The following is a 19,528-nucleotide window of genomic DNA, read 5'->3' on the forward strand; positions in this document are numbered from 1 at the left end:
TGTATGCAGGAGCAGGGGTTGCTCCTGCAAAAAGACCTTTCCAGGTTTTTAGTAGGTCTTTATCGTAGAATTATATATATATATATATATATATATATATATATATATATATATATATATATATTATACATACATATATATGGTTGTTTGAACGGAGAAGCTTCGCAGATGGAAAAATCGAAAAATGGATGTTTGAATTTCCATCTTGCTGAACATCTCTGTCTTCGAAAGTTTATATCAAGCAAATGCAGTGTGCATTCACTAATGCAAACTTGAAGTACTATACAGAGATGGCGGTACAGTGTGGTTTGGGAAATTCATGCCTTTCCTCATTGTAGAATGATCTTGGAGTTGGAATATATAGTTATCAGGGGGTGTGGGGGCGCAGCTGCCCACAGGGGAGTGCATGGGGGCTTGCCCCCCTGCAAAACGTGATGTTAGGTATAGGAGTTCCCTTTACCTGAGCTTCTATACAGACATTACAAAATCTGTTCAGCAACAATGTCGAATCTGCTGAATTCATTCAGCTTATTCAACATCGTGTCGTGTAATACATTTTGACTTTCGTTGTTTTTCTTCAGTGTGTCGAATGGAAATTATTTTCTTTTCGACATTTTAATTTCATAAAAGTAAGGTCGTACTTTCTTTGTTCGAAACAATGGTATTTTGATCATATTTGTGTGTGTATATATATATAGATATACATATACACACACACACACACACACACACACACACACACACATATATATATATATATATATATATATATATATATATATATATATACACACACACACACACACACACACACATATATATATATATATATATATATATATATATATATATATATATATATATATATATATATTGCTGGGCACTTTATTAGTGTCATTAATGCTATAAAATGAATTGTTGAAACCTACCACAGGACAACATTATGCAACCCGATTAAATATTTTCTGAACTACCTAACTGCCCAGATCTATACCAGATCTGCAAAGACCTACTTCATGAAATAAGAAATGTATAGGTTGGCAACTCAAGAATGTCAACAGTAACAGGAAATGGAACCCTGACAAAACCTTGGAATTTGTATATAAATAATCCAAATTACTAATTGAAGAAGGAACAACATACAATTCCTTTTCTATTGAGAATGGCAGCTGTAGAGGTTTCCCATAATACACCATAGTGGACCTGAGTTACTCTGTAGCACAACTGTGCAGTGGTTCTGGAGCTACAGACTGAAGTGACATGACTGTGTCAGGGACTTATCACAGAAGCTTAAGTTATAAAACAAATCAAAATCTAAAGCAGGCTGAAGAGTGTCTTCGGTGCTCATCAAATTACTTTATTAATCAAGCTTTATTGCTATGGGCTAAACATTATGATGGTTCACTTCTTACTTGGAAATACATACTGACAAATGGATACATGACTCCTGACACTTTGGTATACTGACTGCCGAGTAAAGTACAGAACAATTTCAAGGCAAATGAAACATGGATTGGTTCACTTATCTTTCCTCAAAGTAGACTGCACAGTGTCTATTGGAGAAAAGTGACTTTTTTATTCACAGTTTAAAAAAAAAACGTAAAACAGATGTTCTGTGTTTTGTACCATTCACTTTGTGGTACTTACAAATGCTAGCTGCCACTAAAAGCATAACCGGGTCTATATTTTACATGATCGAACGTTCAGTTAATTGAATAAATAAACGTTGATTACTAAATGTCGAATACCCAAAACCGCGAATGGCAGTTTCCACTCAGGGAAACAAGTCGTTTGGCCATTATGTGGATTTTGCCCTTTCTTCAATGTGGATCATTAGAAATGAAAACAATTCTCCACTAAATTGTAAATGGTTTGTTAGAAATTTCAGCACACAAAAGGATTCAGTAGTGGCTATTTCAGAAAGGAAGTAAAGAAAACAGTGACATCGGATGTGGCTGTTAAGCTATCCAAAGAGAATCACTTGGAAGGATATAATTGTTCTTGCACAGATATAGTTAGTGATGTTCATTCTGGGGAAATGATTGCTGTTTGAGCGAGTACATTTCCACTGGGGCATAATGCTTTATTTCAACAAGGTAAAACTACCACAGTTTTTCAGGGCTACTGAAGAAGTCCTTTGAAGGTATACTCTGAAAGATTAATAAAGCACAGACATGAGGAAGGGCAAAGAAAATGTTCAAATACCTCAAAGGAGTGAACAATTCGTGGGTGATAGCAAGTTTTAAAAAACATACAAGTGAAACAATCAGCACAGAATGATGTCATCAGAAGCACTCTTTTATAAAGAAAATAGTTCAGCCACAGTATAGATGTGTATTTGGGTGAAAGACAGGAATATTTTCAAAATGCAGGGAGCAGGCAGAAGGACAACAGTCTATATGATTGTAGGGATAATGCAGGACATGAATCAGATTCAGCACTTAAATAGCCACCACACAAGTCAGTTCTAGTAGTAGGCAAACAAGTGAAACCTACACCAGTTTAAGCAAGTGTAGCACTGCAGACTAAACAAGTTGGGATTCCCTGAGGAGTTTTGCCACAGTAATCAAAACCTTTGAACTTCTTCTCACCAATGTCAGTTTTGTCTAGTCTTCAAGTTTTTGGAATTTCCGCTGCTCGAATAGAGTGCTAGTCTCTGGGTACTCTTTCAGTTGGCATGTGTCTCATTGAAAACAAGTGAGAGTCAACTTGGATACAACAACACAATTAAAGGAAAGAGTCACTGACTCTATCCTTTTAAAGCCCAACACTTTCTGCTCCATACTTCTGAACTTTTTGTCTTATTGTTTCCATTGCCTCTTTAGGACAGTCATGCTGACTCAAAGTTATCTTAACTGGTTCCTCTGACATATAAAGAAATCTAGAAATTCTGTACTTAATGCTCTCAAAAGGTTGCACTGTAGCACTTCCCTACATCTCTCCTCATCACTTTCAACTGCTTTTCCATTGCCGAGTATTATCGCAATCATTATAAAATCATTAGCACCTGTTTTGGTTTCTAAGTACTGAAAAATCTACTATTTCACTTTTTATACTTATTTGGAAAAATATGTTAATTGCTGCTGATTTATTTTGCTAACTTCCCCACTGAAGTATGTGAATGTGTGGCAGTGGTACACAAATGTCCACTAAGGGCCCTTCAGTGTCATTTTCACTTTTAGCACTTCATAACTCTTGCTCTTGTGGACAAAGATAATTTTCTTTGGCAAAAGAAATTACACAAGTCAGAAAACATGCTAAATTTGAAAAGAAAATCAGTTAAACATAGGCTTCATAAAAAAGGTCTCAGACAATTACTTTTAAGGGGGCAAAAAAAAATAAAAAATTTATATTAAAGAAGCTTCCAACAAAAAGAGGTGTAGAAAAAAAGGCTATCATCATCCATCAGTCCTCTATGGCACAGTGGTGCAGTGGTAGCATCGTCGCCTCATAGTAAGAGGTTTTCTGATTTGATTCCTGGCTGGAGTGCCTTCTGTGTGGAGCCTGCATGTCTTCCCTATAGACATGTGGGTTTCCTCCAGGTGCTCCGGTTTCCTCCCATGTTACAATGATATATGTCTAGAGCGTTTCTCCCTGGGCCTCCACTGAAAATTGGCTTTGTTCCAAGTCAGACTATAATCTACACTAGCTAGAAGGGATAATAGCTCAAATCTACTTCACTCATGTAAGTCATTTCTGTTTTATTTTTGTTGAATTTATTAAAGTTTCAACTGAGGTAAAAGAAACTCTAAAAAAGGAGACATGGTGTTCCACTGAAAACGTAAGGCCTATAAAAACATTATTGGGCACTCACTATCCCTTCTCAAAGCAATACAGATAGCACTGGAAGCCTGGAAACTAATTACAGATTGCTATCACTTCAGAGAAATACATCGGAGACATACATAGGTGGACACAGACACAGGTATCAATGGTGGTGAGGGTCCACTGTACAGCAGCCAGAGATGGTCCAACACTAAAGACTAAACACAGTAAGTTCATTGGTCCTCAGATTGTCTTTAGCCTGGGCCACAGTTTATCCAAAAAAGAAGATAAAACATTACTGCTGCTTTCTTTTTGTCTGAAGAGATATGTTTGTCAGAACCACAATCAGGCACCTTTTGGTTTTATATACACCAGAACGATCACTCTTCTAACTCTTCTCTTGGGAGAGGTTACCTTTTGAGACATAGTGAATCTCTTCAGAGACTGATGACTAAGGATTTCTGCTCTACTAAGCATTTGTAAGGAATTCAGGGCAGCAACAACATTAGGCAATTCCTTCTGTCTTGGAAGCCATACAGGACCTCATTGCTTCTACTAATAAAACACCTAAATCCTAGCCCCACATGCCAAAAAAGAAGCTAGGTTATACACAACTCCACACACAAAAAGACCAGGTCAGACTTCTAGTGATGGGTCCAGCTACTGTATTTCTCTTACTCCAGCACAGTACCAGGAAAAGACTGCATCCACCAGTTCTTAACCAGCATGCAAACATGATATAAGAGTTAAAGTGCACACATAATACAACATAATACAAAATAGGTAGATACACCAGTACTGTGCATTATTTGGATATTCACTGCACCTTAAAGAGTTGAAAGAATAGCTGCATGCAACTTCATTATCATGTATTCCAGACTATCACCACACTATAAGTCACCTCTAAAAAGATATATATGCCAGAGATACCAATTCCTTGAAGCCATAAATCTTTTTTTTTTTTGCTGCTCCCATTAGGGGTTGCCACAATGGATCATCTGTTTTCATTTCTTCCTGTTCTCTGCATCTTGCTCTGTCACACCACCCACCTGCATGTCCACTCTCGATACATCCATAAACCTTATCTGAGGCTTTCCTCTTTTCCTCTTACGTGGCAGCTCCATCCTTAGCATCCTTCTCCCAATGTATACCCAGCATCCCTCCTCAGCACATGTCCAAACCAATGTAATATTGCCTCTCAGGTTTTGTCTCCAAAGTGTCCAACCTGAGCCAACCCTCTAATATACTAATTTCTAATTCTGTCCATCCTCATCACACTCAATGCAAATCTTAACATCTTTAATTCTGCCACCTCCAGCTCTGACTCCTGTCTTTTCATCAGCACCACCATCTCCAACCCAAATGATAGAGCTGGTCTCACTACCATCTTGTAGGCCTTCACTTTCACTCTTACTGGTACCTGTCTGTAAAAATAACTCCTGACACTCTTCTCCACCCACTCCATCCTGCCTGTAGTCTCTTCTTCACCTCTCTTGCACACTCACTGTTACTCTGAACTGTTGATCCCAAGTATTTAAACTCATCCACCTTTGCCAACTCTATTCCCTGCATCCTCACCATTCCTCTGTCCTCCCTGTCATTCACACACACATATATTCTGTCTTAGTCCTGCTGACCTTCATTCCTCTCCTCTCTAGAGCATATCTTCACCTCTCCAGGGTCTCCTTAAGCTGTTCTGTACTCTCACTACAAATCACAATGTCATCCGCAAACATCAAAGTCCACTGGGACTCCTGTCTGATCTCGTCTGTCAACCTGTCTATCAGCATTGCAAATAAGAAAGAGTTCACAGCTAATCCTCGATATAATCCAACCTCCACTTTGAATGCATATGGCACTCCTACCACAGACCTTACCACTGTCACTGCCCACTTGTAGTTGCCTTTTCTCTGGGTCTGTCTTGGTTCTGTTCATCTTGCCTGCTATAATGTTTTGCTCTGATAGAAAGTATGAAGACTGAAGAGTCAAAACTGAGCTGAATTACTAGCTCCCAGGCAATCATGGCAAGTCTGCACTGGAAGTAAGATCTAGTACTCCCTTGTTTGTTTATGTACCACATCATTGTGGTGCTGTCTGGTTTACTTGCAGAAGTCCTGGAAGCCAGAGATGATTTCTGATTTTTAGAACATTGATTACTGACAACATCTCTGACATCTATGTGCTTTTATCTGTCTTGCTTGTTCCACAGACCTTACACTTTCACCCCTTTTGATACAGCCCCCCCCCCAGCAAAATCTGTGGCATCTGTCATGTCAAGCTAAGCAGAATGAAGTAGGGTGAAGACGAGACCTGGGTTGAAAGATAACTGCTCTAGCCACCAGAGTAACCCCATCACTGGAATCTAAAAACATAAAGTGTATTGATGCTAAGACCAGACTGACCTGAGATACCACTGACTTTCTCTCATGTAAAGTCTGACCAGCAGAATCATGATGATTAGAGAGGTAATAAAACCCAGAATCCTAAGAAATTCCCTGGCAGATGTCAGAGGCTGACTGGGAAAGCTCTCAAAGCTTTCTTTGTGAAGTTGTACTTTATCCAGAGGAAGAAAATACCTTCCAGAAGACATCCCCAAAATATTATTCTGTGGGAAAGGATGAAAGATGATTTCTGTAAGTTCACTTGAAAACACAGACTTATAAATTTCTGAACCTGTCAGAGAATCTAAACAATTGGAAAATGGGTCTGCACATATAAGAAAATCATCCAAATACAGAAATATTGAAAGATGTGAATGCCTTAAAGTCTGCAGTAAACAATTGCCGGAGGCAGAAACTTTGTAAATACCCTAGGTGCAATCATAGACCAAACAAGACAAATAACTGATAATGTAAGCCAGACATAGCAAATCTTAAGAAAAGTCCAACTTTTTTGCAGATTGGTATGTGATAAACATATTTTTATTATAACATTGCTATGAAATGGGGAGTGAGTAGTTACAAGGTTTGGAGGGATAGCATTATAAACTTTTGAACCTTGTCATATAGATTGAGACAGGGGAGGTCTAGGATTGGTCTCCAAGTTCCTTCTTTCTTTGGGATCAGGAAGATCCTTGAATAAAATCTTTGCCTACTTGGCCTGAAGGCAATAGTTCTATGACTCATAAGACAACATGCTCCAAAACTGGAGGAAACGGGGAATTTTGGTTTACAGGACAAGGAGGATTCCTCTGGAAATGAGGAATTGACTCCCACTGCCATCTGTAACCCTGAAGCGTAATTATCAGAACCCACTTGTCTGAAATAGTCAGATGCTACCAGGGAAGATGAAGGACTAGAATAAGGCATTGATTTAAAGGATTGTCAGAGTGGAAAAGAGAAAACGTTAAAGGGGAAGTAGTCATTCTGACTTTTTTGGACTGCCCTTAGCTCTGGGAGGCTTTCTCTTTCTTGTTTGAGCTTCCCTCCCATTGCTTTTTAAAATTTTGTTTGAAAAGTGCTGAGACTGCTTTTTTGTATCTTGTTAAAAAAGATGCTGAATTATTAAGATTTGTTTTACTGAACTTAGAAAAGAAGGGTTGAAAGATTTCACTAACCCCATGAATCAATTTCCCTGTATCTCAGATCACTTAAGAACTCCAACAGCAGACTGTCCAAAGGAAGCATGCTTGGCAAGTGTGAAATTTAAAATCTCAGATTTAATATCTTCTATAAGTTCTAAAAACATAACTAAGCAAATATTCTCATAACTGAACCAATAGCAGCACTGAATTCAGCGTCATCTGAATCATAAAACCACTTAAGGAGTGTTTGGTTACTTGAGAAACAGACAAATGAGGAATGCAATGAAGTTTTAACCTCTGAAGAAGGAAGGTTAATGTTTAACCTTTTCATGTCCTTACAATTTAACTTGGCAGTTCAGAATTCTGAACATTAAAGTAGCAGAAGAATACATTTTCTTCATAAATCTATCAAAAACTTTCCAGTCCTTGTCAGAGGAAATAGTGTTAGCATTAACAATGTGTTTACCAGTAGATGGCTTTGATTAGGAAATAACTGCAGGATCTGATGTGGCATCCGAAAACAGATATGTTTGTGTCTGAGGTACTTTATATAACCTATCAGACTTTTTGGGAGCAGGAGGTTGACGGTCAGGCATATAGCAGGCTGTTAAGAAAACATCCTCCAAATCAGATAAAACAGGTACAACACCTACTGGCTGAGGAAACTCCAGATGCAACAAATCATAATCTTCTGCTGGGAGATAAAGATTTCATTCTGTTCCCACTTAAACAAATTGTTCATTTTAGCTATAGTTTCAGAAAAAGATAACTCTTCTAAAAGAAAATCAAACACTTTCCTCAGAATCAGAAGTTTCAGTTTGAAGAAAATTCACTGAAAAAAACATACTCCCCTTCCAAGCCTTCTCTTCTGACTGAGAATCAGTGTCAAAGTGAGGGGGATTCTTTTTCTATTGTCAATGATGAAAGATGATTTAAAGCATTAAAGAAAGAAAGCTATCCCTTAGCAAAACCCAGCAGGTCTTCCCTGTCCATAGTGAGAGAAACAAAAGTCACATTCTTAACGTTTTGCTTTCTATTCCTAGGAGACCCACAGGAAAAAGACTGACTCATGGCAGGGCACCTTAGCCTAGCTGTGTAGTAAGACTTCATCTGCTGCTTTCCCTGAGACCAACAAGAGTGGTTAACCCTTCCCTGGAGAGGACAACCAAACATTTTATTTATTTATTTTATTTTACATTTGTTGACCGGGATAGTCCGTCTGGGTGTGAGCCCATTTTCAGCAGAGGCTTGAGGAGAAAAGCTCCAATAAAACAAGAACAACACTGACAGGTACAGTGTCAGTTTTACATAGAATTTAACAGAAATATCTAGAGACAATAAAGAAAGTACAATATACAAAGGAGAAAGTTATCAAAATATAGTAAAGTCACATATATATATATATATATATATATATATATATATATATATATATATATATATTATTATTTATTTTTTTTTTTTTGAGGGCAGGGGTCCAACTTTAGTTGATCATTTGAGTATACTTTAATAAATGCACATATGTATATCTTTACAAGAAAAAAAAAGAAAATTATACTCTTATTGTAGGTAGCTGATAGGTGGTGTTAACAAGTGAGATTGGGGTATACATGGAGACTATAAAATTTAGGAGATTAAATTTGATGTGGGCTTATGTGCTATTAGCCTGGCTTGGTGCAGGAGCAGAGACAGTTGTTAGTGAGGTGGTCTTTGAGCAGAGTTTTGAATTGCTGTACGTTGGTGGCATTTAGGATGTGTTGAGGGATTGAGTTAGAAAATGTTTGGATACTTGGAGGAGTGTTTTGTGCGAGGATCGGAGTTGCCCAGTGTTGGTATATAGTTGGAGTAATTGTTGTAGGGCTGGGGTTCTGTTTGGCTGGTATATTAGCTGGTAAGTAAAGACAGGTTGGGTATAGGTTCGTTGTTGTGGGAATACTAGCCAATTTATTTGTTGTAGGGCAGAGCAGTGGTGGGACCTATATAGGGAGTTAGTGGCAAACTTGGCTATTTTATTGTAGGCTGATTCAAGTTTGGTAAGGTCAGTTTTGTTAAGGTTTGTAAAGATGGGAGAAGCATAGAGAACAGTAGATAAGAGATGAGTCCTGGCGATGCTTAGTCTAGAATGACTAGTTAGGAAAGGATTAATTTGGTAAAGAGATCCTAGTTTGATGTGTGTTTTTTTAATGGCTTGAGAGACGTGTAGATCAAATTTTAATTTGCTATCAGTTGTGACACCTAGTAATTTGGTATGTGAGCTGGTGTTTATAACTGTGTTGTTGGAGGAGTGGATTTGAAAAGTGGCTGAGGGATTGGGTGTTTTGGTGGGGAGAAAGAGCATGAGTTTGGTCCTGTTTGGGTTCAGTATGAGTTAGTGTTAGTTAACCAGGATTCTACTTCTAGGAAGGATTGTTGTGTTATAGCCTGTAGTTGTGTCAGAGAGGGGGCGGAGCATATCAGGGTAGAGTCATCTGCATATTGGATGACAGAGGCGAGAGATGTGGATTTATGGAGTTGATTTGTGAAGATGGTAAAAAGTAGAGGGCCTAATATGGAGCCTTGTGGAACTCCTATGTTAACAGGGAGCAAAGATGATAGCTCCAGTTGCCATCTAACAGCCTGCTGGCTAGATTAGATAGCTCTGGAACCAAGCTAGGGAAGAATGACTGAGATGTAATGTGGCCAGTTCTGACAGCAGTTTTTGGTGTGAAACTGTGTTGAAAGCCTTTGAGAAATCTAGAAAGATGGAAAAGGCATATTTATTCTGATTTCTGTGTTCATTTATTGTGTTAGTAAAACTCAGGAGGGCAGTTGTGGTGCTGTGGTCGGGGCAAAAACTATGTTGTGTATTTGATAGGAGGTTATTGGAGAGAAGGTAGTGTAGAAGCTGGGAATGAATACATTTTTCTAGTATTTTGGAGAGAGGTGAAAGAATGGCAATGGGCCTGTAATTAGTAAGCTCGGTAGAGTTGCTACCTTTATGCAGTGGGGTGATATAGGAAACTTTCCAGATTAGTGGGACATAGTTCTCAGAGATAGAGTGGTTGATGAGGATAGAAATGGGGTAGGCTATGACTTCGGAGGCAGCTGTGCCTAACTTTTGGTCCTTTGTGACTTCTCAAGGAGTCACACCAGAAAAACTGACAGACAATGATGAGTGGTTCAAAGAACCAGGTCTAGCCATATCAGAGTCAACCACCAGTGGATGAGGCAATGAGTGAGCCAGCCCGACACTCAAAGACTCCTGAGAACTTTTCTTTTCCTTATGGATGGGGGGAATGACAAAAACAGGGACTGGTAATTACTTCCATGTCTGACTGAGAATAAAAGACTCAAAGACTGGTAGCAAAGCCTGGGTAAGTCAATAAATCTCGTGATGGAAAATGTAAAGTTTGTGGTAAAATTTTCAGTAACAAACCCCAAAAATAAAATATCTTGTCCCAACAATAAGTATTCTGCATAGGCATATAGAAAAAAAGATACTAAAAATAATTTATACACAGCTTTTCACACAAGCATCCCCCCACTGATTATATACTATACACACAGACACACACATATGTGCATGTACAAATGTATATACATGCAAGCATTGCATAAAATATATATACAGATACAGGCAATATATGTGACCCCTTTACTTGTGTCCACCTCTTCTTTTTGCTTTCCTTCTCCATACATTTAGCTATGCAGATCCTTTAAGCGTATACATTTGTATATAGCTGTATATATTCAATACTTTACGTCTAGTTCTAAAATGCAGTGTTTCCTCCTACTGTATTTGCCTCTATGTTCATTTCTGTTTGTAGTTATAAATGTATAACCTACTGTATTTTGATGTGTTTGCTACTTACACTGGGTGGGATTGGAATTGGTCAATTATAATCAGTGCTCTAGCCCAGTTAACAAATACAAATTCAAATCCAGGGGCACAGGAAAATAATTTTCTTGGGTGGCGAAAGCCAGGGTACCTTTTTGGCTAGGCTTGTATAGGCCCTAGGGCCAATAGCCTAGTACCTACCTATGAACCTATAAAGTACATAACTCATGTTGGTTACTGGAAATGTGCATCTGACATTAAAAGTGTACTGCAGTATTACATGTGCGAATATTCTCACAGCAGCTAACTAGATCACAAGGTATTCATTGCCATGCAATGTAGTCTAAAAGGAGTAGACTGAGAGGCTGAGCTCAGGAAGTTAGTCTCTCTCTTGTTGGATCATCTGAAAGAAGAGTTGGAAGCACTGAGTGGAAGAGCTCAGTCTGGACTAGCCTGGGAAGTCTAACTTCAAGTGTCTTCTTGAAAGTTGGGCCTGGGAAATGCCTGCAGCTTAGGAATTTCTTTTTGTTTAAGGATTGCCTGTATTCCACCTAGAAAGGCTGTGTTGACTGAATGACATGATTTGCTTTATTTTGAAACTGCAAAACCAAGTGAGCTGGTATTTTAGTTTGGGGATTATTGAATAAACCTATATTTTATGTACTTTCTGTCTCTGATGTCTTTTTGGAATTATACTAATAATGTGTGCATGAACATTTGGCTAGAGACTTATCAACTTTCAGTTTCTCACAGTACCTCTGCTGTCAAGTGTAAATTATAGCTGGGCAACAAATTCTATAATATTTTGGCTCTTATATTCATGGCATGGTTGACTGGTGTCCATAGCCAGGAACAATTACTGGAAAAATTGTGGCATCACAGGTGGGGATGACCAGAAACCCGGAAGGATGATATGCAGTCTTTAGTGTCATTTGAGTGCTATGCCACCGCAGAGAACCGGAGCCAAACAGAGTTGGTAAGATACCTGTCATCCTAGCTCACAGGAAAAGCTCTGAAGCCATAAATGGATAAGACTTATTGCATGGACTAAGAGACACCAACGGAAGAACCATTAGTAAAGGCTGGTATAATTCCTGAGCTACAAGCAATAAATGTTATAATTAGACTTATAATTTATATAAACCAGTAAGTACACAGATACATGATGTAAATCATATTTCAAATATCTTGCTTGAACCTGCTAGCAACAGTAAAGCAAAAACTTTAGAAATCTTACCAGTAGGTAAACCAGTGGGTTTTCTCTAATATATGAAAATATGTATTGCAAAGAAATCCATGTAAATCTGATAAGCCAGCAACTTTAGTAGAACACTTACTAGCTTACTTAAAAATGGACTGTATGCTACCAAATCTAAAAGTACAGTCAACACCTTCTGGTTAACAAGAAGCAGGAAGCAATGTGCTAAATGTGTCACAGATGTGAGATGAGGCATCTAATTCCTGTACTAATAAAGAGAATGCTACTGTGAAAAATGAAGTGCATGCTTTAGATGAGAGTTTTCTAATATCTAGCATAATCCAACAGTAGTGGGGTACATAAGTTAGTAAAATGCACTGCATAGGATCATGTAATCATAGATGCTACAAGACAATTAATTCGAGGGGCATTGATGTCTTGCTGATATCCACCTTAATTACGTAGCTGATGCTTCCAATAGGAAGTACATAACACCAGGAATGAATGTGTAAAAACCCAGCTAATCATTCAGGTTAGTCTTGAATGATGTGAAGATGTCACACTGCATAACATGCTAAGGCACCACATTCCAGACGTGGACTGATCATGTGTTTTGTGTGTTATTAGGGGGATTAGATCCTTTAAGTATTTGTGGAGCTGCTTATCTTACAAAGGTACACAAAATCCAGTAGGGTATGATCGTTGATGATACAGACCTGTGAACATTTTTGCATTTAGTTTAAGACCTTTTTCTGTATACCATTGGTTTCATAGTTTCATAGTATAGTACTAGGCTATCTGCCCTGGGGCATTTGTAAGCCTAGCCATAGTGATGTGGCTTTTGCCACCCCATGAAATGGTACAAAAAATGTACAGAATAAATTTAGAATACTGTGCCTCTGTCTAGTAGTGACACAATGAAGGTCCCCTCATATAATAGAATTAGTTTACTGTGCCCCTGTCTAGCAGTGACACAGATGTGACCCCTGGGGTAAACTTACGATCTCCCATCCACTCATCAAGATTTCTTTTGAAGAGAGTCAGTGAGGGGCTCTGCCTAATACGAACTGGGATCTTGTTCCAAAGCATGGGAAGCCTCTGGGTTATGAATCTATCCCTCCAGCATGTCCTATTCATACTTGTGCCGAGGTTTAAGTCTTTAGCTCTCGTGGTCCTGATGGATTTGGATTTTTGAGGTGGAGCATGTCCATCAGATCCTGATTGGACATGGCCTTGTACGTCAGGCAGAGATCACCTCTGAGCAGGCGGTATGCTACTGAATAGAGCTGAAGTTTCTTTAGTCTGGCAGAATAAGACATATGTTGGAGACCCTTGATCCTCTTGGTGAGGTACTTTTGTGGTCTCTCCAGCTGTTGCAAATGCCGGGTGAGGTACATACCAAATGGGGCATTGTACTCAATCATGGGTCTGATGAGGGAGGAGTATAGGGGTACAATGACATCCTTGGATCTGGATGTGAATCCCTTCATGATGAGGTGTGCAAGGTAGAATGTTTTTCTAACCACTTTGGCAACATGGGTGTCAAATGAGAGGTCGCTGTCGACTTGGGTCCCTAGGTCTCTGATTACTTTTTCTGTACTCAGTGGGTTGCTGTCTATGTGATAATTTGTGGGTACTTTGTTTTTCCCAAAGGGGATGACTATACATTTTTTGGCATTTAGTTTAAGGCCGTGACTCCGGCACCAGTTGTCCGTTTCTGTGAGGCCTTTTTGTAGGATGTATGTGTTCGCTCGTGGTTTGAAAGGATTAGCTGTTGCTGTTTTAATTTTATATCTGGGGAGGAGTCAGCAATAAGACCTGGCTTATAATCATTAGGAAGTCTGGTTAGTGACAGGCCTGGATGTATGGTATAAAGATCAAAAGGAGATGTCTTAGTACTGGGCAATGGAGTAATTAAAATGTTACTTTCAGAGCCGGCTTCTGTCTCTTTAATTATTTGGTTTCTATCCTTCAGAGAATTGGGAACCTATCTAACTGCACTAGGGTCTCCCTTGAGGTCTTTAAGCTTATTTACACTGCATCTGTGACCTTTTTGAAACAAAAAAGTTACCAAATTAAGTAGGCATGGTCTAACCTGAACAAAACCAAAGCATTCTGCATCTAGTTGTGAGATTTTGAATATCTTGGTTTAGTCAGAGATAATACATTCTAGGACACTGCAGATTAGATTAGTTAGGCAGTAGGGTATGCAGTTACCAGGGCCTACAACAGGGAACTATAAGAGTTGTTTTCCATACCTCAGGGGCATAGGTGGCTAAGCATAACTTAAACAATTGTTTGGTGCTACTTTTAAAGTGTCAAGATACTCTGGGCCTATTGTGGCCCACTGAAGGGGAGGTTCAGGATCTGCGAGATTCCGGATGCATGATTCCCTTGTAAAGCTTCCCCCAGTGTGCAAGCATAAAACTGGTAACAATCAGAAAGTAATGTAAGGTGTCAGTGCAGGAAATGAAGGTGAATTGTTAAGAAATATTGATGTGAAGAATGAGTTGAAAACAGACGCAAGACGACAATAATCCTGGAGGAGACAGTATCCTGCAGATGGTTGTAAGAGCCCACGGGATTAAAGTGTGTGTTTATATTTGAGGCAAGAATGGAATCTGTATTTGGGGTGATTATATATCCAAATGAAAATCTAAAGAGTTACTTGTCAGTGCAGTTATTTGTTGAATGTAGGACAAATTATGCAGAAAACTGTGTAATACCATATTAGCAAAGGACTGTAGAGTTATTTGTTTAATATTTTTATTAACTGATAAGCTTGACCAACTGTATGACTGAAGACATAGAGACATCTGTTTCCGAGAGAGAAAGAGAGATAACTGTTTATTCCAATAAATATTAATTTCAGTAGTAAATTTATCTTTTTTTGTTCAGACACCTAAATCCAGGTAATTTCATCACAGTCTGTGCTTATTTACTGATCAATAAATTGCTAGTGGTTAGCTAAGACTTCAGTCTCAAATTAGCTAGATACATGTATCATGGTTACAGAAGAGATATAAAGTTAGTTAAGTGGAATCAACACACATTTAAGTGTTATAAATGTATTATACCACTATGGGTAAGTTAAAGGACCACTCCACCCTCCCATCTCCTTTACACTTTATCCAATCCAATAAGTAAGTGTGAATGGTGATTAAATGTTACAAATGTATTACACCGCTATGGGTAAGTTATAGGACCTCTCTACCCTCTCATCTCCTTTACACTTTATTCAGTAAGTAAGTGTGAATGGTGATTAAGTGTTACAAATGTAGTACATGGCTATGGGTAAGTTAAAGGACCACTCCACCCTTCCATCTCCTTTACACTTTATCCAATAAGTAAGTGTGAATGGTGATAAGACTTGGAATAGCTATGAATTTATGAATAGACATGGTTCTATGTGGAGTGAGCCTTCTCCTGGGGTGGACAGATGGAAATCATCAATGCTGGGTAAGTATGCTCAGATGAATTCAATGGCACGTTTGGCAAACTGTGGTAGATGCCCATGAATGGGAGTGTATCAGCCAACAGCAGATACTTGACAGGAAGGTAACACCACTGAAGAGGCAAGCATCACAGTCAACTGCACATAAAAACTATAAAGACAGTTTCACTTGCAGAGTGCAGTACATTTAGAGTTATTACATTTGAAAGCTGAACTTGCTTAAATGAGAATTTCTCATTTAACCACAATATAGAAAGGTATTTGTGTTTTTATGCTACTGTGACACAGATGGTGATACAAATCTTTGTTAGCGACAATTTTACTGTTAACATCTTGCGCAAAAAGTCAGACTATTAACATGCTTGCTAACAGTAGGAGGTGCGTAAAGTATTGTGAAATTCATTGCATGTGATACTGAACAATATTTCTTTCTTTTACAAGGTGTCTGGTAGAATCTGCTGGTGATGTGGCCTTTGTGAAGCAGACAACAGTAAATGAAAACACAGACGGTAAGTGCCGTAAGGCAAATTATCCTGGTGTTGTATAGCAGGTGACTAATCCAGAACCTTCAGCTTCTCTGTGATGCTTTAAGGGAGCGATCTACCAGAGTTGCTACAGAGGTAAAGAGTGCATAACTAGGGTTGTTATCTAAATGAGCGTCTTAAAAAAGAATTAGGTTGTGGCTGTATTAAACTGAGAAAATGGGTTAAGAGAGGTGACCTTGATATATATCAGATAGTGTTGACAAAGAGGCCTCTTTGCTAAATTACAAAATAAAGGTCATACTATAAACAGCCACTGTTTATGGAAGAGGTTGCTAGAATGATGGAAGGAGTTGGAGTGAAAGGAATCCCATAAGTCATAGGCCAGGTAAGGAGTTTGCCTATCCAGGCTACCCACTGCCTTAGCTTTCATTTCAGCAATTAATATTTAGCAAGTCAGAAAGGAAAATATTTACTTTAATGTGGATTTGGTATGTCATGCATTGTTTTCTTTTTTTCTAGTTCTTTAGTTCTCTTCCCCCACCTACTGAAATACTCCTCCTGAAATTTCTACCCATTTCAATCCATAGTATTTGTCTATTTATTTCCCATTTCTATTATAATGGGGAGGAATAAAAAAATACTAAACCACAGTGGAGGGGAGACTGTTGAGGGACATTGCTGCAGACACTTAAATGCATGGGTAGTGAACCTAGTTTTAATTTTGCCTTACCTAGGATTCCCAGTCAACTGATATGCTCAGACTGTGGCAATATGTATGGCACATACTGTCATGAAAACCAGATGCACGAAGTTCTGCCTTATCTAGGATTTCCACTGTGCACTGATGCTCAGCCTATGGTGATATGATGTACAACAATCACATCCATGCATACCAGCCAGATGCAGATAGGCTTCTCTCAAGATCTACTAACCATTGGTGGCAGCTTTGGTCCCCTCCACATCTGCTCCCCGTCGAGGGCAGCTTTGGTCATCATGAGGGAGCATTGGCTGTTAAACGTTTCTTCAGCTGTCCCCTCCTAGTGGCAGAGAACAATCTGTAAGCTACATGATCGCCCTTCTTTCCAGTAAACCTAATGGCCAGCACTTAAACTGGGAGCAGAACTGGGGTCACCTGTGTCACAGATAAGAGCTGACCCTCTGCACCTATGTACTGCCTTTTGTCATACACATTCTCATGTCAGTGGTGTAATAGGTAGCACAAGTGACTTGAATCTGAAAGATCAAAATACATACTTCTATTACCAACACCAAGTGCTTTGATTCAATTTCCAGTACTAACACTGAAGTGCAACATAAGTGGGGTGATACACACTGAGTGGGTTGGACTTCAAATGGGATGCTAAATTGAGGTGCAATTTGCCCGAGTTGCTGGTTATTCATATGTTTGTAAAAGATCCCAGAGCACAAATCAAAGAGAGCATGGGGTGCACGTTCCTCACTCATTACCTATGCATGTGTATATATATATATATATATATATATATATATATATATATATATATATATATATATATAAAACAACCTCTATATCTATATCTATCATAGCTGTCTATACATTACATATAAAAAGGGAAAGATAATTGCACACTCTTCCCATAATATGCTTATTCCATTGTTTTTGCATTTTCTTCTTTAAATGTTTTCATTTTAATTTTTCAACCAAAGCACCTCTTCTACCACATCCTCCTCCAAACTCTTTCTACCGGACCCATCTTTTTATTTATTTATTTATTTGACATTTGGTAACCAGGAAAGTCCAAATGGGTAGAGATTATCCTTTTTAAGTGGAGGCCTGTGGAGAAAAGCTATAGAAAAAGTGCAGTAAAATACTACAATTTCTTACAACCACAAAGATTCTGTTGTGATTTGAATGTAAAAGACTGGTGGTACACCTAGATTTAGATATATTAGAGTAGGCTTATGTTGGATGATATACATTGTTGCAGCAAGTTGTATAGTGAAGGGATTATAGAAAGAGTAGGTAGGACTTAGGAAGCAAGAGGCTGAACAGTAGTGGGTCAGTAGTGAACTAGAGACAGAAAGAAGTGATGGAGACAAATATTTGGCTAATTTAGAACATGAGCAGATGCGAGCGTTGGAGAGATCTCCTTTTTATGTGAGACTTGAAGGTATTATAGTGAGGCATCAGTCTGATGGATATCAGAATATTACTCCAGGTAATGGCGACACAGTTAGAACACAGACTAAGGCCACTTGACCTTTGATGTCTGTAAATAGATAAAAGAAGAACACAGTTCACATGAGGAAGATAGTGTTTAAGAGGGAAGAATGGCTGGAGAAATAGAGGGACTGTAGATTATTTTGTGTGTTAATAACAAATGAGTGAAAGTAAGATGGCAGGAAAGGTCAAACATATTTAGAGTTTTTAGTGAAGAGCAGTGATGTGATTTATGATGCTAGCCTGATTCAAATTTAGCTACTTTACTGTAACACTGATCCAGCTTTGATTTTAGGGATTACTAAAGATTTTGTTAGAATAGGACAGCCATAGAGAATGGAAGTTAAGAGATACACAGTAGGACAGCCATAGAGAATGGAAGGTAAGAGATACACAGTAGGACAGCCATAGAGAATGGAAGGTAAGAGATACACAGTAGGACAGCCATAGAGAATGGAAGGTAAGAGATACCCAGTAGGACAGCCATAGAGAATGGAAGGTAAGAGATACACAGTAGGACAGCCATAGAGAATGGAAGGTAAGAGATACACAGTAGGACAGCCATAGAGAATGGAAGGTAAGAGATACACAGTAGGACAGCCATAGAGAATGGAAGGTAAGAGATACACAGTAGGACAGCCATAGAGAATGGAAGGTAAGAGATACACAGTAGCAACAATTACTTTGTTGGTGTTGGTTAGGAATTTTCTAGCCCTATATAACATGCTAAGTTTTTGCTAGGTCTTTTTATACTGTTATTAATATGCAAATCAAACTTAAAATTATTGTCTATTGCTACACCAAGTAGTTTGGAATGTGGAACAACTTCAATTTCAATTATAACATAGTTAAGTGAAGAAATTACAAAGTTGGATTTATCAATGAAATGCTGTTTAGGAAAGAATAGTACCAGCATTGTATTCTTAGGATTAATAAAGAGTTGATTTTTGGTAAGCCAGACCTAAATGTAACTGAAAGCATCTTGCTTTACTATTTGTAGCTGGGTAAGGTTGTTGGAGGAGCAGATTAAATTAGAATCATCTGTATATTGTATAAGGGTTGCTTGTTTAGAGGAAGTATGCAGAT

General features: G+C 38.5%; 1 protein-coding gene across 2 annotated transcripts in view; it reads left to right on the top strand.

Annotated features, from left to right (window-relative positions):
• MELTF (melanotransferrin) overlaps nt 1–19,528 on the top strand; it is a 592,427-nt gene that overhangs the window by 331,371 nt on the left and 241,528 nt on the right. For both annotated transcript variants that reach the window (XM_044070717.1, XM_044070716.1), the window contains exon 6: nt 16,199–16,266. In XM_044070717.1, coding sequence (XP_043926652.1) covers nt 16,199–16,266 — 68 coding nt within the window. The remainder of the gene's footprint in view (nt 1–16,198; nt 16,267–19,528) is intronic.

This window comes from Protopterus annectens, chromosome 4.part1 (assembly GCF_019279795.1).
Source record: "Protopterus annectens isolate FY-2018-M chromosome 4.part1, PAN1.0, whole genome shotgun sequence".
NCBI lineage: Eukaryota > Metazoa > Chordata > Ceratodontiformes > Protopteridae > Protopterus > Protopterus annectens.